The sequence below is a fragment of the Notechis scutatus genome, chromosome 4 (assembly GCF_049901735.1).
Source record: "Notechis scutatus isolate UNSWTSFEM ecotype Mainland chromosome 4, rNotScu1.2, whole genome shotgun sequence".
Classification (NCBI taxonomy): Eukaryota; Metazoa; Chordata; class Lepidosauria; order Squamata; family Elapidae; genus Notechis; species Notechis scutatus.
The window spans coordinates 21549363-21574597 of NC_142012.1; the positions used below are offsets into that span (position 1 = coordinate 21549363).

At 37.0% G+C, this 25235-nt stretch overlaps 1 protein-coding gene and 1 long non-coding RNA gene across 2 annotated transcripts in view; one reads left to right on the forward strand and one right to left on the reverse strand.

Annotated features, from left to right (window-relative positions):
• BANK1 (B cell scaffold protein with ankyrin repeats 1) overlaps nucleotides 1-25235 on the forward strand; it is a 183051-nt gene that overhangs the window by 36459 nt on the left and 121357 nt on the right. Inside the window, exon 2 of the mRNA XM_087962904.1 lies at nucleotides 5559-5957. Coding sequence (XP_087819030.1) covers nucleotides 5559-5957 — 399 coding nt within the window. The remainder of the gene's footprint in view (nucleotides 1-5558; nucleotides 5958-25235) is intronic.
• Nucleotides 12501-25235, reverse strand: part of LOC148130669 (uncharacterized) — a 35766-nt gene continuing 23031 nt past the window's right edge. Inside the window, exon 3 of the long non-coding RNA XR_015749174.1 lies at nucleotides 12501-12569. This is a non-coding gene — a long non-coding RNA (uncharacterized LOC148130669). The remainder of the gene's footprint in view (nucleotides 12570-25235) is intronic.

Below are 25235 nucleotides of genomic sequence, written 5' to 3' on the forward strand. Positions count from 1 at the left end.
GGTGCTCCATCGCTGGATGTTTTTAAGAAGAGATTAGACAGCCATTTGTTTGGAATTGTATAGGGTCTTCTGTTTGAGCAGGCACTAAACTAGATGACCTCATGTAATAGCTTTTATTTTGCACTGGTCAGTTCCCATCTCGAATGTCCTATTCTGTCTTGAGTCCTACTCTGGGCACTACTTTTTAATTAGGATGCCAACAAATTAGAGAAGGATAACAAGTATAATAAGGATTAGAATTTAAGTCCTATGATGAAAGATTGAAGTACCTGACAGTGTTTTCAGGGTTCATCATCCTTCTAAACAGCAGGTCGTAGAACAATAGATTTTCATTGTAAGAAGGCAAATCTCAGTTGAATTTTATTAATAATGTTCTAAAAGTAAGAGCAATTTGTCTTCATGCCCCAAGGAATAAGCACTGTGAAATGGTGTCTAAGTGCTATTGTTATTATATAGGGAGTTGAGTTCAGTAGCCTAAGTATATTGTTTTAACTCCATATTTCTATGACCAATAAAACAAAGACAAATAAAACAACAAAATGATTGAAGTCCTTCAAAGTTTAATATCTCTGGGTTTAGTTGTCAATGAAACTCGTTGCAATCCATGCTCAAGTTTTAACTTGTTCTGTATCTCCACGCCTTGCTGCTGATTTGTACAAAGTCTTAATTCAAGGAGAGGTCCAGTTTCTCATTTGGATAATGATTAGGCTGGACAACATTCAGTGAAGCTCTGGTTCTGAAAATTGTATTATGGAAAATTAAACATTAGGAAAGGTATGCAGTGAAATGCATGTGTAGCCTCATGGGAAAATATCTACAGGATGCACATGCTTGGGTTCTTACAATATACTGTTTTTCTGTGATCAAAAGGTCATACACTGATAAAGAAATGGGCAGAAACAAAGGGAAATGAGAAGTTGACTAGAAAGGAAATTAGTAGGTTTGCTTATTATTGCTTTTAAATGGCTTGGAATAATTTTAACAAAATAACTTCTTAGGGTTACTCTTCTTAAGGGGAAAAAGAAACATATTGATTTATTTGTTCTTTCATTTATACCTCAACTTTATTATTTTTACAAATAATTCAAAGCAACGAATATATAGTGCATACTTTCCTCTTCCTATTTCTCCACAACAACCCTGTGAGCTATGATGGGCTAAGAGAGAAATCAATTATTCAACCAATTAGATCTGAGTAGTCAAGGTGGAATACAAGCCATCAAATTAAACTGAGCTATGTACTACAGTTAGTATTCATTATATATATGAAGCACATAGATATATGATAAGCAGTCTTATCCAAACACATAACAGTAAAATTACACTTTTGCTGTTGAAACAAAGATGCATTTCATGCCACGTTTTTAAAAATCTAAAAACATGTCTGTGGGCTGATTTCTTTCCAATCTACAACTGCCAGAGTAAGTGACACTTCTGGCTGGAAAAGAGGTCTATTATGCTTCTTGTAGAAATAAACCTGAGCTGTCAGGCTACCAATATAGATTGTTATATACAATGGTGTCTTGTCATTTTGTTGATGATCAATACACCTGGTGCCGTTAACAGGATCTTATTCTCATTGGTATGCACATCACAGGTAGAATTCCACTTCATTTGTCTTTTTTATTTTATCTCTACCCAAAATAAACACTAACACCCACGTAGCTTGTCTGCATATTATTGTCCAATTTAGATGCATCTGTAAAGTAGATCTAATGAGTGCAAATTATCCTAAGACAGCTGTAACAAGAATTCAAGGTTAATTCTTAATCAAGTTATATATAGTCATATCTTAGTGAAGAGCACAGGTAGTCTTCAACTTACCACCACAATTGAGTCCAACATTTCTGTTACTAAGCAGGACAGTTGTTCACTGAGTTTTGCCACATTTTACAATCTTTCTTGTCACAGTTGTTAAACGAATCATTGCACCTTTTAAGTTAATATCATGGTTGTTAAGTGAATCTGGCTTCCTCATTGACTGTGCTTATCAGAAGGTTGCAAGAAGTGATACATGACCCCAGGTCACTGCATCCATAAATACATTCCAATTGCCAAGTGTCCGAATTGTGATCATGTGATCATAGCGATGCTGCTACATTTGTAAGTGTGAAAACTAATCACAAGTCACTGTGTTCAATGTTGCTATAATTCTGATCAGTTATTAAACAAATGGTTATAAGTGGAGGACCACCAGCAGAGGTGATATTCAGCAGGTTCTGACCAGTTCTGGAGAACTGGTAGCGGAAATTTTGAGTAGTTCGGAGAACCGGCAAATACAACCTCTGACTGGCCCTGCCCCCATCTATTCTCTGCCTCCTGAGTCCCAGCTGATTCTCTGGGTCTTCTTTTCTTTCCCTGCACAGGACAACAGAGCTGGAAAGCAGGTTAGTGGGATGGGAATGGGAACGGGATTTTGCAGTAACCTTCCCCCAGGAGTGGGGTGGGAATGGAGATTTTACAGTATCCTTTCCTTGCCACGCCTATCAAGCTACACCCATCAAGCACACCACTCCCATCAAGCCACGTCACAGAACTGGTAATAAAATTTTTTGAATCCCACCACTGACCACCAGTATTTAACTTCAGTTAATTGAGAAATTTTCTTTCAAACAGCTCTAGTTGTAGCATCTGACTGATTCTCTCATTGTAGTTAAAAACTTTCATTCTTAAGCTTGTTTAATCAGGAGGAAATGAAGTTTATATGAATTAAGTGAACATACAGTATGTCGTTGATGATCAAAAAGACCTGAAATAAGATACTGTACTGCAGGTATTCTGATTCTCCAAAGCACCTGAGGGTAGGACAAGAAGTAACAGATGGAAATTTATCAAAGAAAAATCCACCCTAGAATTAAAGAGAAATTTCTGATCAATGGCAACAATTAATCAGTGGAATGCCTTGGTTCCACAAATTGTGGTGCTCCATCGCTGGATGTTTTTAAGAAGAGATTAGACAGCCATTTGTTTGGAATTGTATAGGGTCTTCTGTTTGAGCAGGCACTAAACTAGATGACCTCCGAGGTGCAGTTCCAACTCTTATTTTGTATTCTGTAATCTATTCCACAGATTGTAAGTATGATTTGGCTTGGTTGGTTTCTTTCAGGAAAATTTACATGAAAAACAGTATTTGACACAAAAATGTTTTATGATCTGGGTATTGTCCCAAGTATTTGTCCATAAATATTCGATATAAATGATTAACTCAATGTAAGGTCAGGACGAATTTAAAAGTACTGAACTGGGTAACTCATATCATTCTCTCTTACATATGATTCAATTATTTCTGTTAAAAATTTATAAATCTTGAGACACAGAAGTGTTCGCTATTGTGTGAATGTTGTGTCATCTTAAATTAACCATACTTTTGTAATAATAATAATATTACTGTGTAAAAAGTTTATAAAGAGAATTCTCCTTAATATAAAGAAATACACTTTTTATGTCAAAGAATGAGTTTGGATTGAATGCTGTGGGTTTAAGGAACATATGTCATCAGGGTAGTTAATAGTATACTTCAACAACAGCTATGTCTGGTAAAGTATTCATCTAATGCAGGGTTGTCATTCTACAAGGGAATGTTGGATTATAGGGCAACTGCTCACATGTCAACTTGTTAAGTCTTACATAAATTTAATATATGGGGGAATATCCACTCCAATAGACAGCAGGTTAAGGAGATGATTGTCTTATAGAAAGTTGGAAAAACTCACAAGGAAAATGTGTTTTTCATGAATATTTCATGAAGTTTCAGAGTCTCATTAGCATTAATCTCATATTTTATGCTTCTAATACCTGAATCCAATAAAACCATGTAGGCTTAAGAAATGTTGTTAAGGAGAATGAATTTACTTCATGCACATCTAAAACTAGACAGATAAGTTGGAATGATGACTTTCAGAAATGTTTACCAGCTGATCTGGCATTAATGCTGATGGCTGATCTGGCATTAATAATACAGCAACAAGGATGAAAGCTGTAGTTCCTTTATTTTGCCAACCAAATTATTATCAATCATACTTCCCCAAAATAGATATTTGTGTAGGAAGCCTCTGAAATCATCATGGCAGTAATAGATGGGAAGGGAAGTTTTTAACCCCCTTATCATTTCTGGCTTCCCTATGAGTAAATCCAATCGATTAATGTTTAACATTTGGGCCAAACATTTCCCTTGATATTGCTGGATATCCCCATCCCTGCCCCAAAATCTTTATCTTACCAGAATTATAAATCTAAAGGTACTACGGCATTGTTGGTACAGTGTCTATTTTAGTTACTTTGCTTTATAATTTAATTAATAAAATTATAATAAATATTTGTATATATTACTGAAATTTGGCTATAGGCTCCTAAGGAATTTAGAAGCCTCTTTTCAATGAAAAGGTCTGTTGTCAAACAGCAAGAGATTTGAACAAAGCAAACTTCCAATTTCTCGAAATGGTTGATGTTCTACAGATCTCTGCTAAATTTTATTCCTGCTTCTATTCTAGTGCTTTTTATTTTTGGAAAACTTTCTCAGTGCATACTGAAGTGGTCCTGCAAAGCCACATTATATTGCCAGTTCACTGATCTTACGTACAAAAAATCGGTGGGCAAACTGTTCACTATGGAGAGACAAGGTTTTGGTGTCATGTTATACATTTAGACAGTACCCTGATTTGCAGCTCACCTTATTTTTGAAAAACAATAATCTGTTCAGGGCAAAAGATGGCATGAATTGGCCAAATATAAGAGCCATCATGCTCTAGAGTTCTGCCAGTCAGATCATACCCTGAGACCAGAGGTGGTATTCAGCAGGTTCTGACCAGTTCTGGAGAACTGGTAGCAGAAATTTTGAGTAGTTTGGAGAACCAGCAAATCCCACCTCTGACTGGCCCCGCCCCCATCTATTCTCCGCCTCCGGAGTCCCAGCTGATTGGCTGGGTCTTCTTTTGTTGCCCTGCACAGGAGAATGGAGCTGGAAAGCAGGTTAGTGTGGTAGGAATGGAGATTTTACAGTATCCTTCCCCTGTCAAGCCCACCAAGCCATGCCCACCAAGCCACACCATGCCCACCAAGCTACGCCCACAGAACAGGTAGTAAACATTTTTTGAATCTCACCACTGACTGGGACCAAGAAATATTGCCCACAAGCATCAAAGATTGTAAGTACCAGAATACCTGCAGTTTTAATCTGCACCCCCTAAACTGCAAAAGGCTCATGAGATTCTGAGCAAAAGTTAACAGAATTCAGAATAACAGAGTTGGAAGGGACCTTGGAGTTCTTCTAGTTACAAGTTGCAAGCTTCCAGATGATAATACTGAAATCTTATGAGATCTTCTTAGGTTTTTAACAGTGTAATGGTAAAACATGAAATTTCAGTCTTTTTTGTATGCTTACTGGGAGCTGAGAAAGTATGCCAACCTCTTAAATGATGCTAAATTCTTCTTACAACTACACACAGGAATCTAGATATTGAACCCCTTCAGAATATTAGCTTCTGATATTATTATTATTATTATACAGTAATGCAAACTGACAATTCTTCTGAAATTTTTTCTTTTCTCTATTCCCTCAGAAAATGCACAGGGCATTCTTGTTATCTATGAAGAAGCTGCCGAGGAGTGGGCTCTGTATTTAAAATCAATTTTCAAGCACATTGTATTAGAAGACTGGATCGTACTTTATGACTTAGAAGCTGCATCGATTCACCATTCAGAAGTGCCATTTCTTTGCTCTTACAGATGCAAACTGTTGATAATATCAAATGATCTTTTAAAGGGCCTGAATGTGAAGAAAAGATATTTTCTGAACAAGATTCTTCAGCCACCTGAAAGGGTGGCCATTTTGCTTTGTGGGGTAGAAGATTCAGCCCTTCTCTATCAGACACTGAATATAGACAAATGCAACCAATTGATGACCACAGATCAAGGGCCGGAAGATTATCTTGCTGTTATATCTGATATTATTCAACAAGGTACTATCCTTCCACCCTTCTTTTCTCTGCTTCTAATTTATATATATATTTAAGGAAAAATATGCAAGCTCAGAGATTGTACTATGTTTTATGCTTAAACATTTCCTCAAATAACTTTTGTCAGGGTTCCAAGTAATAGAGGAAGAGGGAGTGGAGGAAGGAGGGATGATGCCATACCAAACAAAACTCTGAGACAGATTAATTTCTCAAAGAATAGCTTTATTGGATATATCATATTGGCACGAGTCTGGTGAAAACCATCTCTGAATGTTCCCATGGTTTTCACCTAATTAAAAGTAAAAGGTTTTTTCTCAACCCCAAACAATCATCCAATCAAGGCACTGTCTGGTAGCCTGGTAACATCACTCCTCCTTCCTCCAACCAGGTTTGAGCATGTCAGTGGTTCCCAAGAGAAAGTATTTTATTTTGACTATATAACCCCAGCTATCTCTAATACCTCCCCTCCCTATCCCTCAGCTCCAGTGTGGCAGCACTGAAACCCCAAGATGGCTTTGGCTAGGCCACCTTCAGGGTTGACAACTCAATTATGATAAAAAATTCTTTGTCACCATGGTGACAAACCATTAAGTGTGTACAACCTGATAGAAATATGGAAGCCCCCACCAGATATATTGGCGAGGGCTGCAGTGAAGCAGTGGAGAAGAATGAAGGAAAGCTAAGTGTCTCTTTCATTTCATATTTCAGTAAAACAGCTTTGAGAAAAGCCCTTGGCTAGAGCTTTTGTTGAAGCAAAGCACACGCCCCCAAAGCTTTGCACAGGGTCATAAATATCCGTCATGCCAAGAAAGAATGTTATTGAAGCAATCATTATTCAAAAATTTAGTATAATGTCATTATATACTTGAATGCAATAATAAAGCAGGAGAAATGAAAAACCATGGCTTAATATATGTAATAAATGAAGATTATGAATGCATGGATTATCCCCCAACCAATGGGAGCAGTTCATGATCCAAGTTGCACACATGGTCTCCTTATTTAATCTTACTTTGTTTGGTTACTTTGGTTGTTCAAATCAATGGCATTTAAGAAACAGAATATATATTTAAGCTAGGTGCTACAAAGATACGTAATATATTTATGTCATATTAACATATTAAACCAAAATAAAAAATACAATAGCCATGGCACTCAATATCAACATGATTCTGAACCAATTTTAATTATCAAAAGTTGATTTTGATGTCATGAGAATTTGATGAAATATAATGTGACATCATTTAAAACACTGACATTTTTGTGGGATCATCGAATGATTCTTTATCCTTTTGCAGCTGCACCATTATGTGTCATTGTGCATAATACTACCTGAAAAAAATAATAGAACCAGTTATCTATTTGCAGTGTTAATTTCACTTTCCACCCATGCACACTTAATTGTGGGTTGCTTAAACAGAATTAAAAATAAGCAATATAATTCAGCAAGATTAATAAAAATGCTGCTACTGGAGTAGGGAGAATAATACAAAAATCAGACAAAAACAATATCAATGATGGGTTCATACGATGTCCTAAATTAATTCCTGTGGGTAGAAACATGAATGAATTAAAGGAACATTTTAATCAGACTCCAAATCCTATCCAAACTCTTAACAAAATTATCCTACTTGTGATGAAACAATATGATTTATCAATTTACTCAATCAATTCAAAGGCTTAAGACATTAGATACTATACACTGAGAAAGCAGTGAAATATTAATTTTCTCCTCTCATGATTTATCCTAACAGATAGATAGGCAAGCACACAGACAGACAGATACACAGAAAGATGATAGATAGATAAATAGATCGATAGATCGCCAGCCGGATAGACAAATGATAGATAGATAGATAGATAGATAGATAGATAGATAGATAGATAGATAGATAGATAGTGTCAGCTTTGAAATTCAGCTGCCACATTTTTTTAGAGAGTTAGAGGAGTTGAAAAGTTCAAGGTTATTCTATATGTCGTATTAAGAATTTCCAGTTGCAGTTAATTGGTTCTCGTAATTTATGAAGTGTAGAAGTGGGAGGTGAGAAGGGAGGAGAGAAGGTGGATTCTGTGTAACGCGCGAAAAAACTTTCACTTGGGAAATTGCTTTTGACATGCCAGATCTGTTTCTAAAAAAGCAATTGGAGAGATAACGTCTTGGAGTTATTGATATCATGGATACTTTCTGGATGCCTGACATTTATTTCTCAAGTCACACTTTTATTTTTTGAATGGGCTTGGCTGATGCCCCAGAGTTCTTTTCCCAGAAATGGAGAAAGAGCAGCAATCAGCCGAATTTGGGGATGTGCAGAGGGGAGCATGTGCGGGCCCTCCCTCCAGAGCATTAATTGAACCTGCCAGCCCTTGTTTGGAGGAGATGATGGATGATTTCAGGATGGAGTAGGAGAAAGAGATTTGGGACCTATACCAAAGTGTTTCAACTCAAGAAGTTGTTATAACCCAGAGGTAACCCATCTGTCTGAAGAGAAATCTTTCTCTAGCCCCATGCATATGGCTATTCTGTCAAATTGGAGGGAAGAGAGACATTGGGGTCAGAATTCTCTCAAGAAGACAACTCCCAGATTATTCCTGGAAGTCCATCAAGGGCAGATTTACATCAACAGTTCCAGAATTTAAAGGTGACAGATTTGGTCTCACAGTCTGTTTGGATGGGTGGAAGCTTGAGACCACCCATATTCATTTACCCAAGTATCATGAGGAACAAGGAGACTATACAGATGCCAGTTGGAGGAAGCCAGAAAGAAGCATCAACTAATAGAAGTATGTTGCAGCGTCAGAGGCAATCCCCTCATTTTCCAGAGGGAATTTTTTCCCCTGCATACAGTATCCCTCCAGGGTGGGATTTTATCCAGGCCAGGGGTGGATTCAATGCCAATGGCAGCCAGCACCAACACAGCCCTGGTCTGAAGGGCGGTGGCCAGACAGCAGAAAGCAGCCACATCCCCTCCACCCAACCAGGGAACCAGGCCACACCCATCTTCCTCCTGGCAACCACAATTGCAGCCCCAACCAGAAGCGAGGCCACAGGGACCCCTATTCCAGAGAGTCACCACCCAGCCAGGATTCAGGGGGCCTAACCAGCCTACGTACGCCACCCAATGTGTTCCTTCCATTCCGGTACAACCTGCGGGGGCCTGGCATGTGCCACCTCCGCAACCACGACCTAGGCTGGACCGAATACCCTTTGAGGCCATATTCGATGGCTGCCATGAACATTTCAATTACTTCTTCACTCGAATCCGATCCCACATAAAACAATTTGGAGATCAATATGTCACAGAGCGCGATTTGGTTACGGCCATAACAAATGGGATGAATGAAGGGGATGCTTCAGACTGGGTGGCCCAACTACACAACGAACTAGCCCCCGAATTATATGATGTAAATGGATTTATTCAATTATTAAGTCTCAGATTTGAAAATCCAGACAGGGTAGCAGAGAATGAAGAGAAGTTAATGGAAATGAGGCAAGGCAAGTGACCATTGTCAGAATTCATTTGGGACTTTAGAAGGGTCGCAAGCCACCTCATGGATTGGCCTGAAAGAATGACTTTACACTATTTTTAAAAAGCCATTGATCCAGAAGTAAAGAAGGCCTGTGAAATTAGGGGAATCCCAGAGACCTTACAGTCGTGGTATGCCGCCTCCCTCAGCTTAGATCGCAGCATCAACCCACACAGGAAGCCCCTTCCGGCAGCCCCGACTAAGAGAATTGTGGTGAGGAGACCGCCGGCTGGACCAGCCAAACTTGCTCATACCCGACCCACCAGGGTGCTGAAATGTCACCGATGTGGCCAAACTGGTCATAGGGCAGCAGACTATCTGGCCCTTGCTCCTGTGCCACAAGCTCCACAGTTGAAGCCTAATACAGCTGTTAGAGGTTAGAAGAATAAAGGAAGACTCCAGGCAGGGACAGGTTCACCAAACACAGCTGGAAAAGCCCCCTCTGTGCGGATGGGAGCAACGGAGCAATGGACCAACACCACGTCCCCAAGAACCCAACCTGCAAAGATGACCCAATGGTGAGTGATCCCATCATAACTTTTACAGTCAAGGTCAAGTTAGTGGTACCAAACATGGGGGAGGCTGGGGCGTTGGAAGCTGTCATTGATGCTGAGGGTTCTAGATGTTTTATACATCTAGATGTATAAGCAGGGGAGGGCTGGCACTCCCAAATTGGGAGTTGTATTATAGTGCAGCCTCTCTAGTATGGTTGAAGGAATGGGTGAATTTAACCAATAAGAGAATATTACTCCATGACTTACATAGGCGGTGGCATGCTTTTTTATGGGATATTGGGAAAACTAACCAGAAATATTTTCACAGACACCTAATCAGAGATTCATTATTGACTAATTGGAAGAAAATATGGAAAAAACACTACTTAAAGATTCCAATCTGGATCTCTACAATGGAGGCAATGTTCCACCCAAATAATCTGGATATTACTAAAATAATTAAATATAAAGACCTATTGGATATGCAAGGAAATCTGAAATCGTGGCAAGACCTTCAGGATCAGGGATTAAAAATTGATTGGTGGGCATATCTTCAAATTCAAAGTAGATACAAACAGGACAAGAAAGAATTTGGAATTAATAATAAACTCCAACAATTAGATAAAATTTTATTAGGGTCAGGCAAAAAAAAAAAAAAAAAAATTTATAATTATTTATTAGAGGTAGAATTAGAGGAAGAAATTGTTAAAGGGAACATGATAGCCTGAAGTAGGAATATAGGACGTAGTATCACCTAAACAGAATGGAAAAGGTCTGGGGTAGAAATAACATAATCACAAAATCGGTAGCGTACAAAGAAATGTTTTACAGGTGGCACCTTCCTCCTTCGAGATTAGCAAAGATGCACCCCAATATGAGTCCGAACTGCTGGAAATGCAAAAAAAAGAGGGAACTTTCTTCCATATGTGGTGGTCTTGTACAGAAGCTCAAAAATATTGGCAGAAAATTAGAAATTGGCTGGAGGAAATGACAAGAGAACAGATCAAATTTAAACCAGAGTCCTTTCTATTAGGGATCTTTGATAAACAACTACCAAAAAAAATGAAATATATAATAATACATATTTTGACAGAGGCCAGATTGGCTTTTGCACAATGTTGGAAACAGCCTCATGTTCTACCAGAGGAGATGATTATTCAAAAAATTTCAAGTTGTGCAGAAATGGACAAATTAACCTTGGCATTAAAAGATAAAGACACTTCAATATATTATGACAGCTGGAACTGCTGGTACAAATGGATAGACTAAAGATAGATTTCACACTAAAAGGCAAAAGAAGATATGATAGAATTGTAGTAGTGATATACAGATATATGTAAGGATTAATTGTGTATATGGCATAACATAAGGATAAAAAGGAGGTCTCACAAACTGTTGAAGATGAAAATGTTTTTAACTGTTTTCTATCTTTTTCTTTCTATTCTTTTTTTCTTATTTTCTTTTTCTCTCTTACATTTATGTATGTGTTGTTGGTCTATTTTAATTGTAAAATCAATAAAGTATATTTAAAAGAAAAGAAAATCTGTTTCATAAGACATGGGAAATATTTGCAAAATGAAACAGACATTTTCTGTAAAGAATCTGCAGTAAATTCATACACTTTATTTTTGGTGTATGTACACACACACACACACACAAAATATATGAATGAATGAGTTCTTTGAAGGAGATGAGTGATCTACAAATATGAAAGATATATATCAGATTTGTAGATCACACATCTGCTCTCAAACCATTGATTGATTCATTCATTCAATCAATCAATCAATTTTTATCTCAAATGTATCTTGAAGATATTGTTCAGCAAAGTTTAAAGTAATTACTTGTGTTTTTTAACTGTCAAAAGCTTGTTGTAAAAAGATTATGAACATCAGAGAAACCCTTAAGTTATTAACCATTCATAATATATAGACAAGAAGGCTATGCCAATTATTCTGGAATAATACTAGATTTCTTCCAATGAAATGCATGCACAGAATCCATTGTTTTATAAAAAGCCAGCAAAACTCTGCATGTACCTCAAGTTTCCAGAATGCATAGGAGATCATATCCTGTCCTGTTTCTGATCCAGCCAGAAGTATTTTACCATTACTCATTGACTTCGAATCTTTAACGACTAGATATAAGAGCACTGAAGGATGCTCATTGTAGTTGTAGTTGTACCTTGTAGCAAGGATCAAACTACAATACACACAAACTTCATAGTTTTGAATTATACTTGTAACTATTACAATAGGAGTGATCAAAGACCTATTTCACTTGACAAAATGAATCACGTGCAAGAGAAGGGAGCTTTATTATTTTAGAAGTTGTTTTATAAAATTTTCCACTTCCAAAAGCAAAGAAAAGTGGTCATCTTTCTGTTTTGTTTCTAAAGCTTCTTCTGGAATAAGAATTTGGAATTGGAATAGGCTTTGGTATAATATTGTATACATACAAAAGCCTCTTGTGGTTATTGAAAAGGTCATACTCACACATTACTCTGTGAATGAGTTTTGAAGGGTGTTTTTTTTAAAACCTCCATCAAAGCAAAGCATGTCCTTTAAAGCTTTGTGAAGTCTTATAAAGTATATGTCTATTAAAAAAACAGTTAAGGTATTATTGTACGTAATAAAATTTTGAAGCACCAAAAGAATGCAGACAGAAAGGCTATAAAGTTCTAAGACAGCATCAAACTGGTTTTAGTATCATGAACTCATAAAATAAGGTAAGTAATTTACATTCAAACCACAAGAGTGGCACAAAATATTGGATGAGATTGTATAACATGCTAGACAAAACTGAAATGGCATTTGATAGTTTGTTGTTGTGAAAACAAGCCATAATCTTACCAGGTTGTATGAACCAGGGCATATATTACACTATGTCGTGTGAACACAGGGAATTTTCATTTATTAAACCAGATTTAAGATTTAGTTTGTGGTACAAACCATCAAGATTTAGTTTGTGGTACAAACCATCAATAAAGCTCAACATGTGACATGATGTTTACCTATATAGTGCTTCCCTGTTCTTGCATTAATGCAGCTAGTAACATGGAGAAAAACAAGAGAATAATATATATTCTAGTTGTGTCCTGGAATTAAATCTGAATGAGAGCATGAGACTGAATATGACTGGTTCCATTCCATGATCATTAGGCTTACAAAGCTGAATGGCAGTCCTTGAAAAGAAATCGTTCATGCCCACTTGAATGAAAATAGAAAACTATATGATGAGGAACCCTTGAAGTCAAGTAGAAACCTTATTAAATCTGGAAATGTTGGGGTTGAAAAGGCATGCTCATCTGAGTTTGAGAGCTAATGTGATACAGTGTTAAAATGTTGGACTTGTATCAGGGAAGCCAGATTCAAAAACTCAGTTGATTATAGAGCTCACTAGGTAATTTTGGCCCAGTAATTGCCTCTCCAACCAACTGGCCTCAGAAGCTATTGTACAGATATAATTAGGAAATACATCCAAGTATGCTGTATCAAGATGTCAGGGGCAAAATTGGGCAACAAGCAAAAAAGCTCTCTTTTTAATGGCTCAATGCACAAAAGATGGTCAATCCAACTATCTCCAACAGATTAATCTTTGAGTTCCTACTGCACCTGAAACATGATGGTTGAGTTGATCACTTGTTGGTCATTTTAGTGCTCACAGTCATCTTTCAAGAAGGGGGGGGGAATCCTCACAATGAATAAAATAAGTAATTTGTCAATATATGTAGCCAAGAAAGTAATATTCTGTATCCACTATACATTTATAGTAAATTCAGTAACTTAGAAGAAGAGTGGGTTCCTTCCTGGACAAAACCTTTATAAGGATCTGATTACAGAGCTTGATATAGGAATAGAACTGTTTTGTATCTCATAGGGGCATAAATATACAGCTTTTTATTTTTTATTTTGTTGAATAGAATTCATCTGTTTTCCTAAAGATACATCTGCTTAGATATGTTCCTCATAATTAGGGGGAATCTTGCATGGGACAAGAGGTTTCTGGCTCATTCGAGATATCCAACATGATCAGTGTAGATTTTGTGGGGCCTTTGACTCCCCTTGACACAAATCAACCAGCAGCAGCCATATCTTTACATCAGGGGTCTTCATCCTTGGCAACTTTAAGACTTGTGGACTTCAACCTCCAGAATTCTGGGAACTGAAGTCCACAAGTCTTAAAGTTGCCAAGGTTGGAGATCCCTGTTCTACATCACCTTGTCAGGAATTGTTGTGGTTAGCCAGCAGCAGATGCAGATGGCTGAGGAGAGCGATGACTCTGATGAGGGGCCAGGACCATCAGGGAGTGGACTGCTGCCTTCAGAGATTGTGGGGGCTGGGAACAGTGACAAGGAAGTTCCCGAGGAGCCTGTGCCAAGTGCACGTGCACAAAGGATTACTCAGAGGAAAGAACAATTACAGCAGCACAGGTGACTCAGGAGTAAGCCTGCAAGGTAATAGCCCCTCCCTCAAGAGGATAAAAGCCAGGTTTGAAAAAGCGTTCTTTGCAGAAAGCAAAGAAGCTCTTAAACTCAACTGGTGGACATCTTAGTTCGTGTTTGGACAATTTTGTAAATTAGTTCTTATCTCTAGGTTTTTGGCAGGTTTGACAAACAACTTGGCAAGGCTCTTTCTTGTCAGAGCTAATTAGTGAAAAGCAGTCTTCAGAACAGAATTTGTAATTAAACCTTAAAAGGTGGGGGCTGCTGCCTTTGACTGTGTTTGCTCTTTGGGAACCTGGTTGGGTCAGAACAGGAATAAGCTAGGACAGAGAACTCTAGAAACTTCTCAAACTATTATACTTTGTCACCTTCTTTAACCACTTCCATTTATACTTTCTAAAAAATAAATTTGATAGAAGAAAAAATCTGATACAATTCCCAACATTGCATTCTGACATTTATTTAAATTATGAGGTACCAGAGGTATCCAAATGTCTCTCTTGTACAATTTTTTTCCTAAATTTTGCAGCTTCGTTGACTTCAGTTCCAAGGCAAAACATTCTATGCAATATCATTCATGGTTGTTTGTTGGTAGGTTTTGTTTTCCCAGATCAGAATGCAAAGAAAACTGGACAGGTACCAAAATGAGATGCAGTGATCAAGGTGATAAAATCAGACTAAATAGGGGAACCCGTTGTTGTTACAGAAATCCATGGATAACTTTAGATGCTGTACATCCATCTATCTATTGCATATGATTGTTTTTGTGGGTGGAAAAAATAGAGAAGGGAGTGTAGATGACACCCTTAGCTTCTGGAAAAAAAGGCAGGCCATAAATAGAACATATAAAAGTCACTAAAATTAAAATGTAAAAAAGGTATGGCAGAAAACAATCGTAATAGCAGCATTCTCTGCTCCCCTGCAGGCCACTTGAAATAAAAAATAAAATAAACTGGAAACCACCACGAAAAGAAACATTCTGAAAATTAGAAGCATCTATCCCAGGGGAAGAGCATGTCTAGGCTGATTTTTACACATTATTATCTGGGACAAACTAAATGCAAAAAAGATAGTGAATAGAAATGCTGATCTGGCAGTGTTCAAAGAGAGAAAGGATCTGTGTCAGAAGAAAAGCATTCTAAATAGAACCTGTGGGTGAACCTGTCAATAGCATCTTCTTCTTAGAAGGTTAGAACTAATCAGATTACAGATTACAGATAATCAGAGTTGGAAGGGACCTTGTAGGTCATCTAGTCCCACCCAAGCGGGAGACCCTACACCATTTCTGACAAATGGGAGTCCAATCTCTCCTTGAAAGTCTCAACTGATGGCGCTCCCACAACTTCCGAGGGCAAGCTGTTCCATTGGTTGATTGTTCTCTCTGTCAGAAAGTTTCTCCTTGTTTCCAGGTTAAATCTCTCCTTGTTCAGTTTCCATCCATTATTCCTTGTCTGGTCTATAGGAGCTTTAGAAAATAGCTTGACCCCCTTCTCCCTGTGGCAGCCTCTCAAATATTGGAAGACTGCTAACATGTCTCCCCTGGTCCTTCTCTTCACTAGACTAGCCAAGCCCAGTTCCTGCAACCGTTCATTGTAAGTTTTAGCCTCCAGTCCCCTAATCATCCTGGTTGCTCTTCTCTGTACTAATTCTAGAGTCTCAACATCTTTTTTATAATGTGGTGACCAAAACTAGATGCAGTACTCTAGATGTGGTCTTACGAAGGCTTTATAGAGTGATATTAGTACTTCCCTTGATCTTGACTTTATCCCTCTGTTAATACAATTTAGGATTGCATTAGCTTTTTTGGCAGCTGCTGCACACTGCTTGCTCATATTTAGCTGGTTGTCCACTTAGACTCCAAGATCCCTCTCACAGTCACTGCTATTGAGCCTGGTTTCACCCAGTCTATATGTGTACTTTTGGTTGTTCTTGCCTAAGTGTAGAACTTTACTTTTCTCTATATTGAATTTCATTTTATTAGATATGGCCCAGTGTTCTAGTCTGTCAAGATCCATCTGGATCTTGAGCCTATCTTCTTGGGTGTTAGCTATTCCTGCCAGCTTAGTATCATCTGCAAATTTGGTAAGTTCCCCTTCTATTCCCTAATCACTGGTTCCTTCTGGCAAGCTTGCATTCCAAAGCACAGAACCATTTAGAAGGAATAATACTAAAATCAAATGCAGATTGTGTGGTTGATCGATCGAACAATCAATCATGTGCTGTCAAACTGATTTTGATTTTTGATTTCTAGCAACCACATAGATTTTCTCCATGATGAGCTATCCATAACCTAGTCTTTCAATGATACATTCATTGCCGCTGTAACTAAGTCCATCTACCTTGTTGCTGATTGCCCTCCTGTTCTTTTTCATTCCACCTTTTCCAGCATTAAGACATTCTCCAGAGAGCTAGGTCTGAAGTAAGTCTGAAGTAAGGTAATCTACTTATCTTTCAAGAAGCACTTTTTTCTAACGATCTTAAGCCCATCGTTTATTCTTCCAAGTTTGCAAAGGCAGGTCTGGTTCCTAATCTTCCTGCTCCAGATGTGGATAAAGAAGATGGATTTTCCAGGTTTTGAGGACAGCAGTCAGGGGCATTCATCTCATATCCTACTTTTCAGTATAATGCTTTGCTGACACTGAGTTGGATTTCTTGCCAGAATACTCATTTCTTGGGAAGTAAATAATTGGAAGATTAATTTGTAAGAAGAAAGGATGCTTTTGTCCCCTAGCTGCCAGCAAAATATCAGGTTAATAAGTATTACGCAGTTGTGAGAGGTTGTGGGAAATCAGGATTAAGAAGAATAGGCATGGATAAAAAAAATAAGAAGAAGAAATCTTTTGAACTGCATTTTCAAAACTAAACTTGGGTATAAACTGCTTGAGAATGGAGCCAGATGAATCATTTTACAGTCAGATTTGATAACAATGATAAATAGGATCTGAGCTGCTAATTCAACGGAACAACAGGACTGATTTTGCAAGGTTTAAGCAATGCAAAATAGTTTGAGGGGGAAAGCCTGACTGTAAAAACCTTGTTATTTGGTTCCTTCTGTCCATGGAGAAAATATATCCATGCATTTTGAGCATAAGAAAGAAGCTTATCTTAGTCACACTTAAGTATATACAAGCAGCAAACGTATGATAGCCAGTCCTTGATTTGAAGTATCTTGGTTCAAAACAGTTCATGTGACATGATTCTGTTCTTTAGCTAAAGTGTTTTATTGTATTGTACGTTGTTTTACTGTTTTATTATACTGACTGAGATAAGCTCCTTCTGCAGTTCCATGTTTAAAATTTCAAAAGCAGTACTCAAAAACCATATAACTAAGTATATTTCTCAGTTATTGTTGCAGCTTTAACTGTGACATTGAAATCAATATGACCTTACTTCACCTTCAGTACCTTAATAAAGATTAGAGCAAAGATTCTTCCTGAAAGCATTCGCCTAACTTAATATATGCAAACATGTGGTTTGTACACATGATATTTTGCCTAGTACATTATGCAAACTCAACAAATCATAGGTCACTTGACAAATTATGGATAGCAAACATGTAACATAATGTATAAAACCTAGTCTATTTATAATAAGGGAAAACAAGATATTCACGTTCTGAATAGCTATCATGCAAAAGTTTCCTATTTATTTTTTTATTTACTATTTAAATGTACATCACTATGCAGCTAACACACAACTCGTGGTGCCTAATAAACAACATAAAGAAATAGGAAAATAAATTTTAACATAACCCAATGCCCATGGAGCAACTCACCAATTTATAATCAAAGCAGCAAAGCTCAAATCACAACCTGGCCCAATGCCCGGAAGAAGAATCAGATCTTCAACACCTTGCAAAAGTATGTCAAGACTGGGGTCATCCAAATCTCACGGAAGGTATGCATTTCACAGGGTGGTTGTCACACAAGAGAAAAGGCCTATTTCCTCTGTCCCGACATGGCAATATTTAATGGAAGGGATCCAGAACATGCCCAATCTGCCAGATTTTGTGTGATGGGCAGAAATGATTAGAAACAGGCAGTTCTGTAAATGATCCAGTCCTGTACCATGAAAAAGTTTATGAACAGCACCTCAGCAGTAAAAAAGTTTATGAACAGCAGTGGTTAGTACGCAGTACTGCAGGCTACTTCTGCTGCCTGTTGCCTGCCGCCTGCCTGCTGGCTTAGGCATTTCGGATCTCATCAGGCTCAAGGTTGACTCAGCCTTCCATCCTTCTGAGGTCAGTAAAATGAGGATCCAGATTGCTGGGGGCAATATGCTGACTCTATAAAGCGCTTAAAGAGGGCTGTAAAGCACTGTGAAGCAGTATATAAGTCTAAGTGCTATTTCTATTTGGAACAAGGAGTTTATCTTATTCTAGAAGGCAGTGGAGCTTTCAGATTAGATGCAGGACATAGGCATAGCAAGGCAACCCGTAACTAGCTTCAGTAATGCATCCTGAATCAGCTGTAGCTTCTGAGTAGTTTTGAAGGATAGCAAATTTCAATAATACAGATGGGAGGTGACTAAAGCATGAGGGACAGTGAGTAATAAGTATAAATGGCACAAAAGGTAGGCCAGTACAAAGGCTCTCCTAGCCAGAGCTGCCATTTGCTTTTAGCAAAAACTGAAAGTCTAGAATGATCCCCCCCCTCCAATTCCATAAAACACTTATTTGTGGAACTGCAGCTCCATCCAGAATAAAAAATAATAAGTCCCCAGAACTAGGGGTCCCAAATACTGCAAAAGCATCTTGACATAAACATTTGGTTGGCCCAGGAAACAGAGCTATATACTGATGATATCTAATCTCATACCATTGGATGACCTCATCCTGTGGTCTTATGTAGATATGAAATAAGAATGAGCCAATGGTAATGTCTTGAGGTTCTCCACTTAATAAAGGTTTGGGGCTAGATTTCTCCCCAATTATCAACACTAAACAGAACTGATATCAAAGGGAGAAGGAGCAGCCCATAACTCTGTACCTCTCTAAATAAGTCCAGAAGGAAACCATGGGTGATGCTATTAAAGGTCACTGAGAGATCAAGAAAGACCAGGGCAAAGATACCATTGCAGTCTTGAGTTACTACTGCATCCCAGAGGTCATGCATAGTACATGCAACATCATTATGAGAGTTTGGGCTGCAATTTTAGAGGACCCTGGGGGAAGCAGATTTTTCCTGATACTTTATTCCAGGATCAACAACCTTCTCTAAAGGTTGTAATGTTTACATTATAAAAAATTCCAAGGCTCTATTCATATCTGTCCACTTTATGACACAACATGCTGTTGTGTCATAAGCAACAAAATATTTGGTTCGTGGTCATCCTTAGTTTGTCCCTAATATCCCTAGTATTAATGTTTGTCCCTGGTATCTTTATCTAAAATATGCATTCCAGCACATTCCAACAGGGATGTGGAATATTTATTGTCATTTATTTTATTGCTATCTTTGCCCAACCAGGCTCAAGAGCGAGTTTCTTAAGTGAAAATGTTCTGTTTCTTTTTGAGGGAGTGAAAAAGACATGGGCTTCTTTCAATCTGATTTGATCATTGTCTTTCTTTAAAATGATCCCCAAACATTTAAATTTCAGCCACTCCCATGGGTGGAAAGATAACATAGATTTCTATCCTTGATGCAAATTTTATTTCAGCCACTATTTTGTATTTTTACCAGCAGGTTGCCTCACTCTAAAACCTGGACAGTGATTTGGGAAGCTGATCATTGAAGCCAAGCCAATCTAACCTTGCTTCAGAATTCCGGATTGGAATATTTAAACATTTTTAGTCCTTAGTTTTCACCCAGGTATTCTTGGTAGTACTACCCTATTCATATGCATCATGATAACATAACATCAAATCAATTCAGTTCTTCAGATAGTGAACACAAAATGGAGGAAACCCATATCAGTTTTACTGTAAGGCATTCAAGGCACTTTGGATGCCTTGGGAAAAAATGGATGGTATAGCTAGCAGAAGTCTTTATGTTTAGCTGTGTTCTGCTTTCCATGTGGGCTGATCAGATGTATGTATGTATGTATGTATGTATGTATGTATGTATGTATGTATGTATTTTTATTTTTTATTTATTTGATTTGCCAATTGTTTACAAGATAATAAGTATAAGTGTATACATAGTTGTGAATACATGAAATGGGTACATATAAGAAAAATAAAAGAAGAATAAGAGAAACAATAGGACAGGGACGGTAGGCACGTTGGTGCGCTTATGCACGCCCCCTACAGACATCTTAGGAAAGGGGTGAGGTCAATAGTAGACAGTCTAAGGTTAAAGTTTTTTGGGGTTTGGGGAAGAAACTACAGAGTCGGGTAGAGTATTCCAGACATTGACCACTCTATTGCTGAAGTCGTATTTCCTGCAATCAAGTTTGGTGCGGTTTACTTTGAGTTTGTATCTATTGTGTGCTCTTGTGTTGTTATGGTTGAAGCTGAAGTATTCATTGACAGGTAGGACATTGCAATGTATGATTTTATATACCATGCTTAAGTTAGACTGAAGACGGCGTAATTCAAGGTTTTCTAGTTCTAGAATTTCAAGTCTGGTGGCATAAGGTATTCTACAATGAGTAGAAGAGTGGAGAACTCTTCTTGTGAAATATTTCTGGACTTTCTCAATTGTGCTAATATCAGATACGTAATGAGGGTTCCAGACTGATGAACTGTATTCGAGTATTGGTCTAGCAAATGTTTTGTATGCTCTGGTTAGTAGTGTGATATTACCAGAGAAAAAGCTACGTAGGATTAGGTTAACAACTCTTAATGCCTTTTTGGCTATGTAGTTGCAGTGGGCTCTAGTACTTAGATCATTAGAGGTGAGTATTCAAGGTCCTTTACAGAGCTTGGGTCATCAACAAGATCTTGACTATTCAGCTTGTATTTTATTTTCTGATTTTTTTGCCAATATGTAAGACAGAGCATTTATTTGTTGAGATTTGAAGTTGCCATTTGTTTGACCATTCAGATACATAGTCAAGATCTTTTTGTAGGGTAGCAGTATTGTCTGTGGTATTGAACAGCTTTACATCATCAGCGAAGAGAACACAATTGCTCTTAATATGATCACAGAGGTCGTTTATGTAGAGTATGAAGAGAGTTGGTCCTAGAACACTGCCTTGGGGGACACCACTGTTGACAGGTACTGGATTTGATAGACGCTCCCGATTTTGACCATTTGTTGTCTGTTTGACAGGAATGTTTCTATCCAGTTATTCAGTTGTCCAGAGATACAATAGGATTTTATTTTTAGGAGTAGTTTGTCGTGTACCACTGAATCAAAGGCTTTACAGAAGTCTATGTAGATTGTGTCTATTGCTTTGCCCTGGTCGAGTTGTGTCGTCCATATGTTTTTGCAGTGTAAAAGTTGCAGATTACAGGATAGTTTTTTTCTGAAACCAAATTGTTTATTGGAGAGTAGGTTGTTTGTCTCTAAGTGGAGGATAATGGATTGGTTAATAATTGATTCCATGACTTTACAGGTGACGCAGCATAAGGAGATTGGCCTGTAATTTTCATACATACATACATACATACATACATACATACATACATACATACATACCTTGACTGAGTCTTCGGGTGCTCTGTGGTATCTCCTATTTTCCAAGAAGGAAAATATGATCTAATTGTGATGAAGTTGTGAAGATTTCTTGGCTTGTAATTGTTGTAAAAGTGAATGGAAGTAGTTTCTTGACATATTTTTCTTGTTTCAATTTTTCTCTCTTATGCTTTTTTCTTCACTTTCTTCACTTTCCTTCACTTTCTTTTATATTGCTTTGTGTTTATCTTTCATATCTTAGAATTTTTAAAAATAAAAATAGCATAAAAATTAAAAAGCTAGACTTGTTTAACAATCTAACAGTTTAAATTCTTATGTAACCATTGGCAGTGAACTCTGTGCTAATGAAGCAGACATACGAGTATGTGATATTTTATTCTTCTTTTCAGTGCTAATTGGATGAAAACAGCTTACATGAGTTGATGTAGTTGAGATTCAACTTACATGAGTTGATATTGATAGAATTAATAGAGTGGCTTCTTTTGTATTGGAGCTCAGTAAGATCTAACATTGTGTTGGATTAAATCATTTGCACAAAAAGATAATAGCTAGTCTACAAGAATTCTGATCAATTCATTTTTATTTTCATTAAAAAAAGAATCATGTAGATGATTTTCTTTATACCTGGAAATATCTATAAGCATATTCATGATTTATTTTATGTGTCTAATTTACATTGGAAATATGTAAATATACACTGTGGGGTAATGCCTGCTAGTCTGTGGTAAAACGGGTTTTATTTAAATTATAGAACATAATCCTTTCTGCAAATCATTATATTAATGTTAAAACTGCAAACCAAGGTCAATTGCAGACCTTCTGTTAATTTTATTGCATATAAGGACATAGATTCCACAGGACCTAAACATCCAAAGTAATTAAAAACATTAATATATTTTATACTTTGGATTTGCCAAATCTCATGTATTGCCTAAAATGTCCTACTATTTTCATCCATACTTCCTACCATAAACATTCCTCAGACCAATTATTTCACTGTCATAGAAATAATTACGAGTTTAATCTCCGGATTATTAGGAATTATCACCAACTCTCAAATCCTAGGAATCTCTTATGTTTATTAGGAATTATTACCATGTTGGGTGCTGCATAAGGATCATCTGTAGACTTTGTCCACACATTTACAATTAGAAAATGTACAGAAAGAGAAGCAAGGGATAAGGGAACATGTGGATGATTGTAATTGTCATGACATTCCCTCAGAAGCAGTATGAATTTTCACTGACACTCATCTGAGGAGAAATCTTACCACATCAACAAGTTTTATACAGGGTCACTCTTTTGTACAGGCAGGATAAAGAAGGTCTCCCAGCCAACTTATGCTTAAGGAGCACAATAAACCTTTGGAAAATAGTTTAGTATAACTATTGTCTGCGTTCTTCAAAGCAATGGAGACAACAAGATTCATGAGTTAGTTCAGTTGGCTTCTGTAATGGAAGACATGGCTCACTGGCCCAACTGCCTTTTTTTCAGATAGGAAAAAAAAAGTGTTTGTACAAAACTAACCAATCACAGTTATAGATTATGGTGGCATGCTGTGGCAGCCCAGCCAAAAAGCCTGTGCACAGACTATGTGCACATGTGTCGGCAAGTGCTACCATGTTCTTGTCTCAGGGAGAAAAATATTTTGGACCAATGATCTGCAGACAGTTCACAATGATCTACAAACTGTAAACTGAGAAATGGGCAGCTATAGAAATCAAACAAACTGCTCACAGCATACTAGGTTACTGTTTGGATAACTTTGTTTTCCTGAATAAACTCTATTTTTCTAGTTGAAGCCTTGATTTATAACTCAATATATATATATACATCAAACAAAAACTTAATACTGTGTTTCCATATAGATAGTGGAACTTGCAGTCTTGAAAACTTGGAAAAGAAAGGAACCCTGTTGCATATTCAAAGACAATACTATTATTGTCAATGTAGCACTAAATCAACATAAAGTCTAATAATTGGTGGAAGGGAGGATTTAGAAATGGAGAAGGGAGCATGGGAGGAAGAGGGGAGAGAAAGAGTACAAAATATTGTTTACAATTTAAGTTGCACCTGTATTGGCCATTCTATACTTAAGAAGCTCTAAGAAAAACAGTTATAACTGATAATGAGATTTAATCCTGGTGATTATATGAACTTGTCTATATAATTAACTTCATTACAATATGGAAGAAGATTGGAACTTCATTTTTACAATATGTTTTTTCAAACATATTGGCAGTTTTGATTATAGCCCTAGAATTTCCTGGTAGACTCCCATAAAGAAAACTAATCAAGTTTGACCTTGTTTAACTTTTCAACATCAGACAAAGTTGGCTGGGTGCAAACACCTGTCAATCAAACTTTCTATACACAGCATAAAAGCCAGATTTATGTCATTAATTTTGAAAACAGAAAATCACTATTAAGTTACTTAAATTTGCAATGGAAGTTACTTTTAAAGGTTTGCAATTTACTTGAAGAAAGCTAAGCAGTTGAAAGGAATTCCAGATAAGCATCCAGCAATGTTTTCTACCACTGTCCTGAATATCCTTAAATCACAGTAAATCTCATTGATTTAATATCTTTCTGTGTAAATAAACTTTTAACTCAAAACTGTCTCTATAAAGCAAAAACATTTTTCTAAAAGTACAAAATGGATGCTTACTTAAAGAAAGAAGGAAAATGGATCTATATTTTGCTGGCAATTTTCAAATATTGAGCAGATGCCAGAAAGATAATGGAAAACAATAAGTTACTGTTTCACTGAGAATATGATAAGAAGCAATGTACTAAAATATAGGAAAATAGGTATGAGTTAAGTAAATGAAATTAATTTTAATTGTAGAAGCAAATCCATATCCTACACTAATAATGTCTAAATAATATCTAAAAATGTCCAAAAATGTTTTAAGATGGGCTTTTTACAGAAACATTCAAGTTTATGTTTTTTTTGCCTTAGAATTCAATGAACATGCTTATAAAACCATGCATTCATATTAAGCCATATTCACTTTTAAAAGTTTGCTGAGAAACATTGTTAGGTTTGTGTAATTATTTGTTTATAACCTATGTACTTTTTTTTGCCAAAGAACAGTGATCAATGAAACTAACATAATTTGGTTTGAAAATGCAACATTAGGTAAAGTATGTATTTAAATGATAGCTAAATGAATTTGTTCCATTTGTTTCTAACAGCCTTTACTTGTTCAGCTATCATTTGTAGAAAGCAATGAGG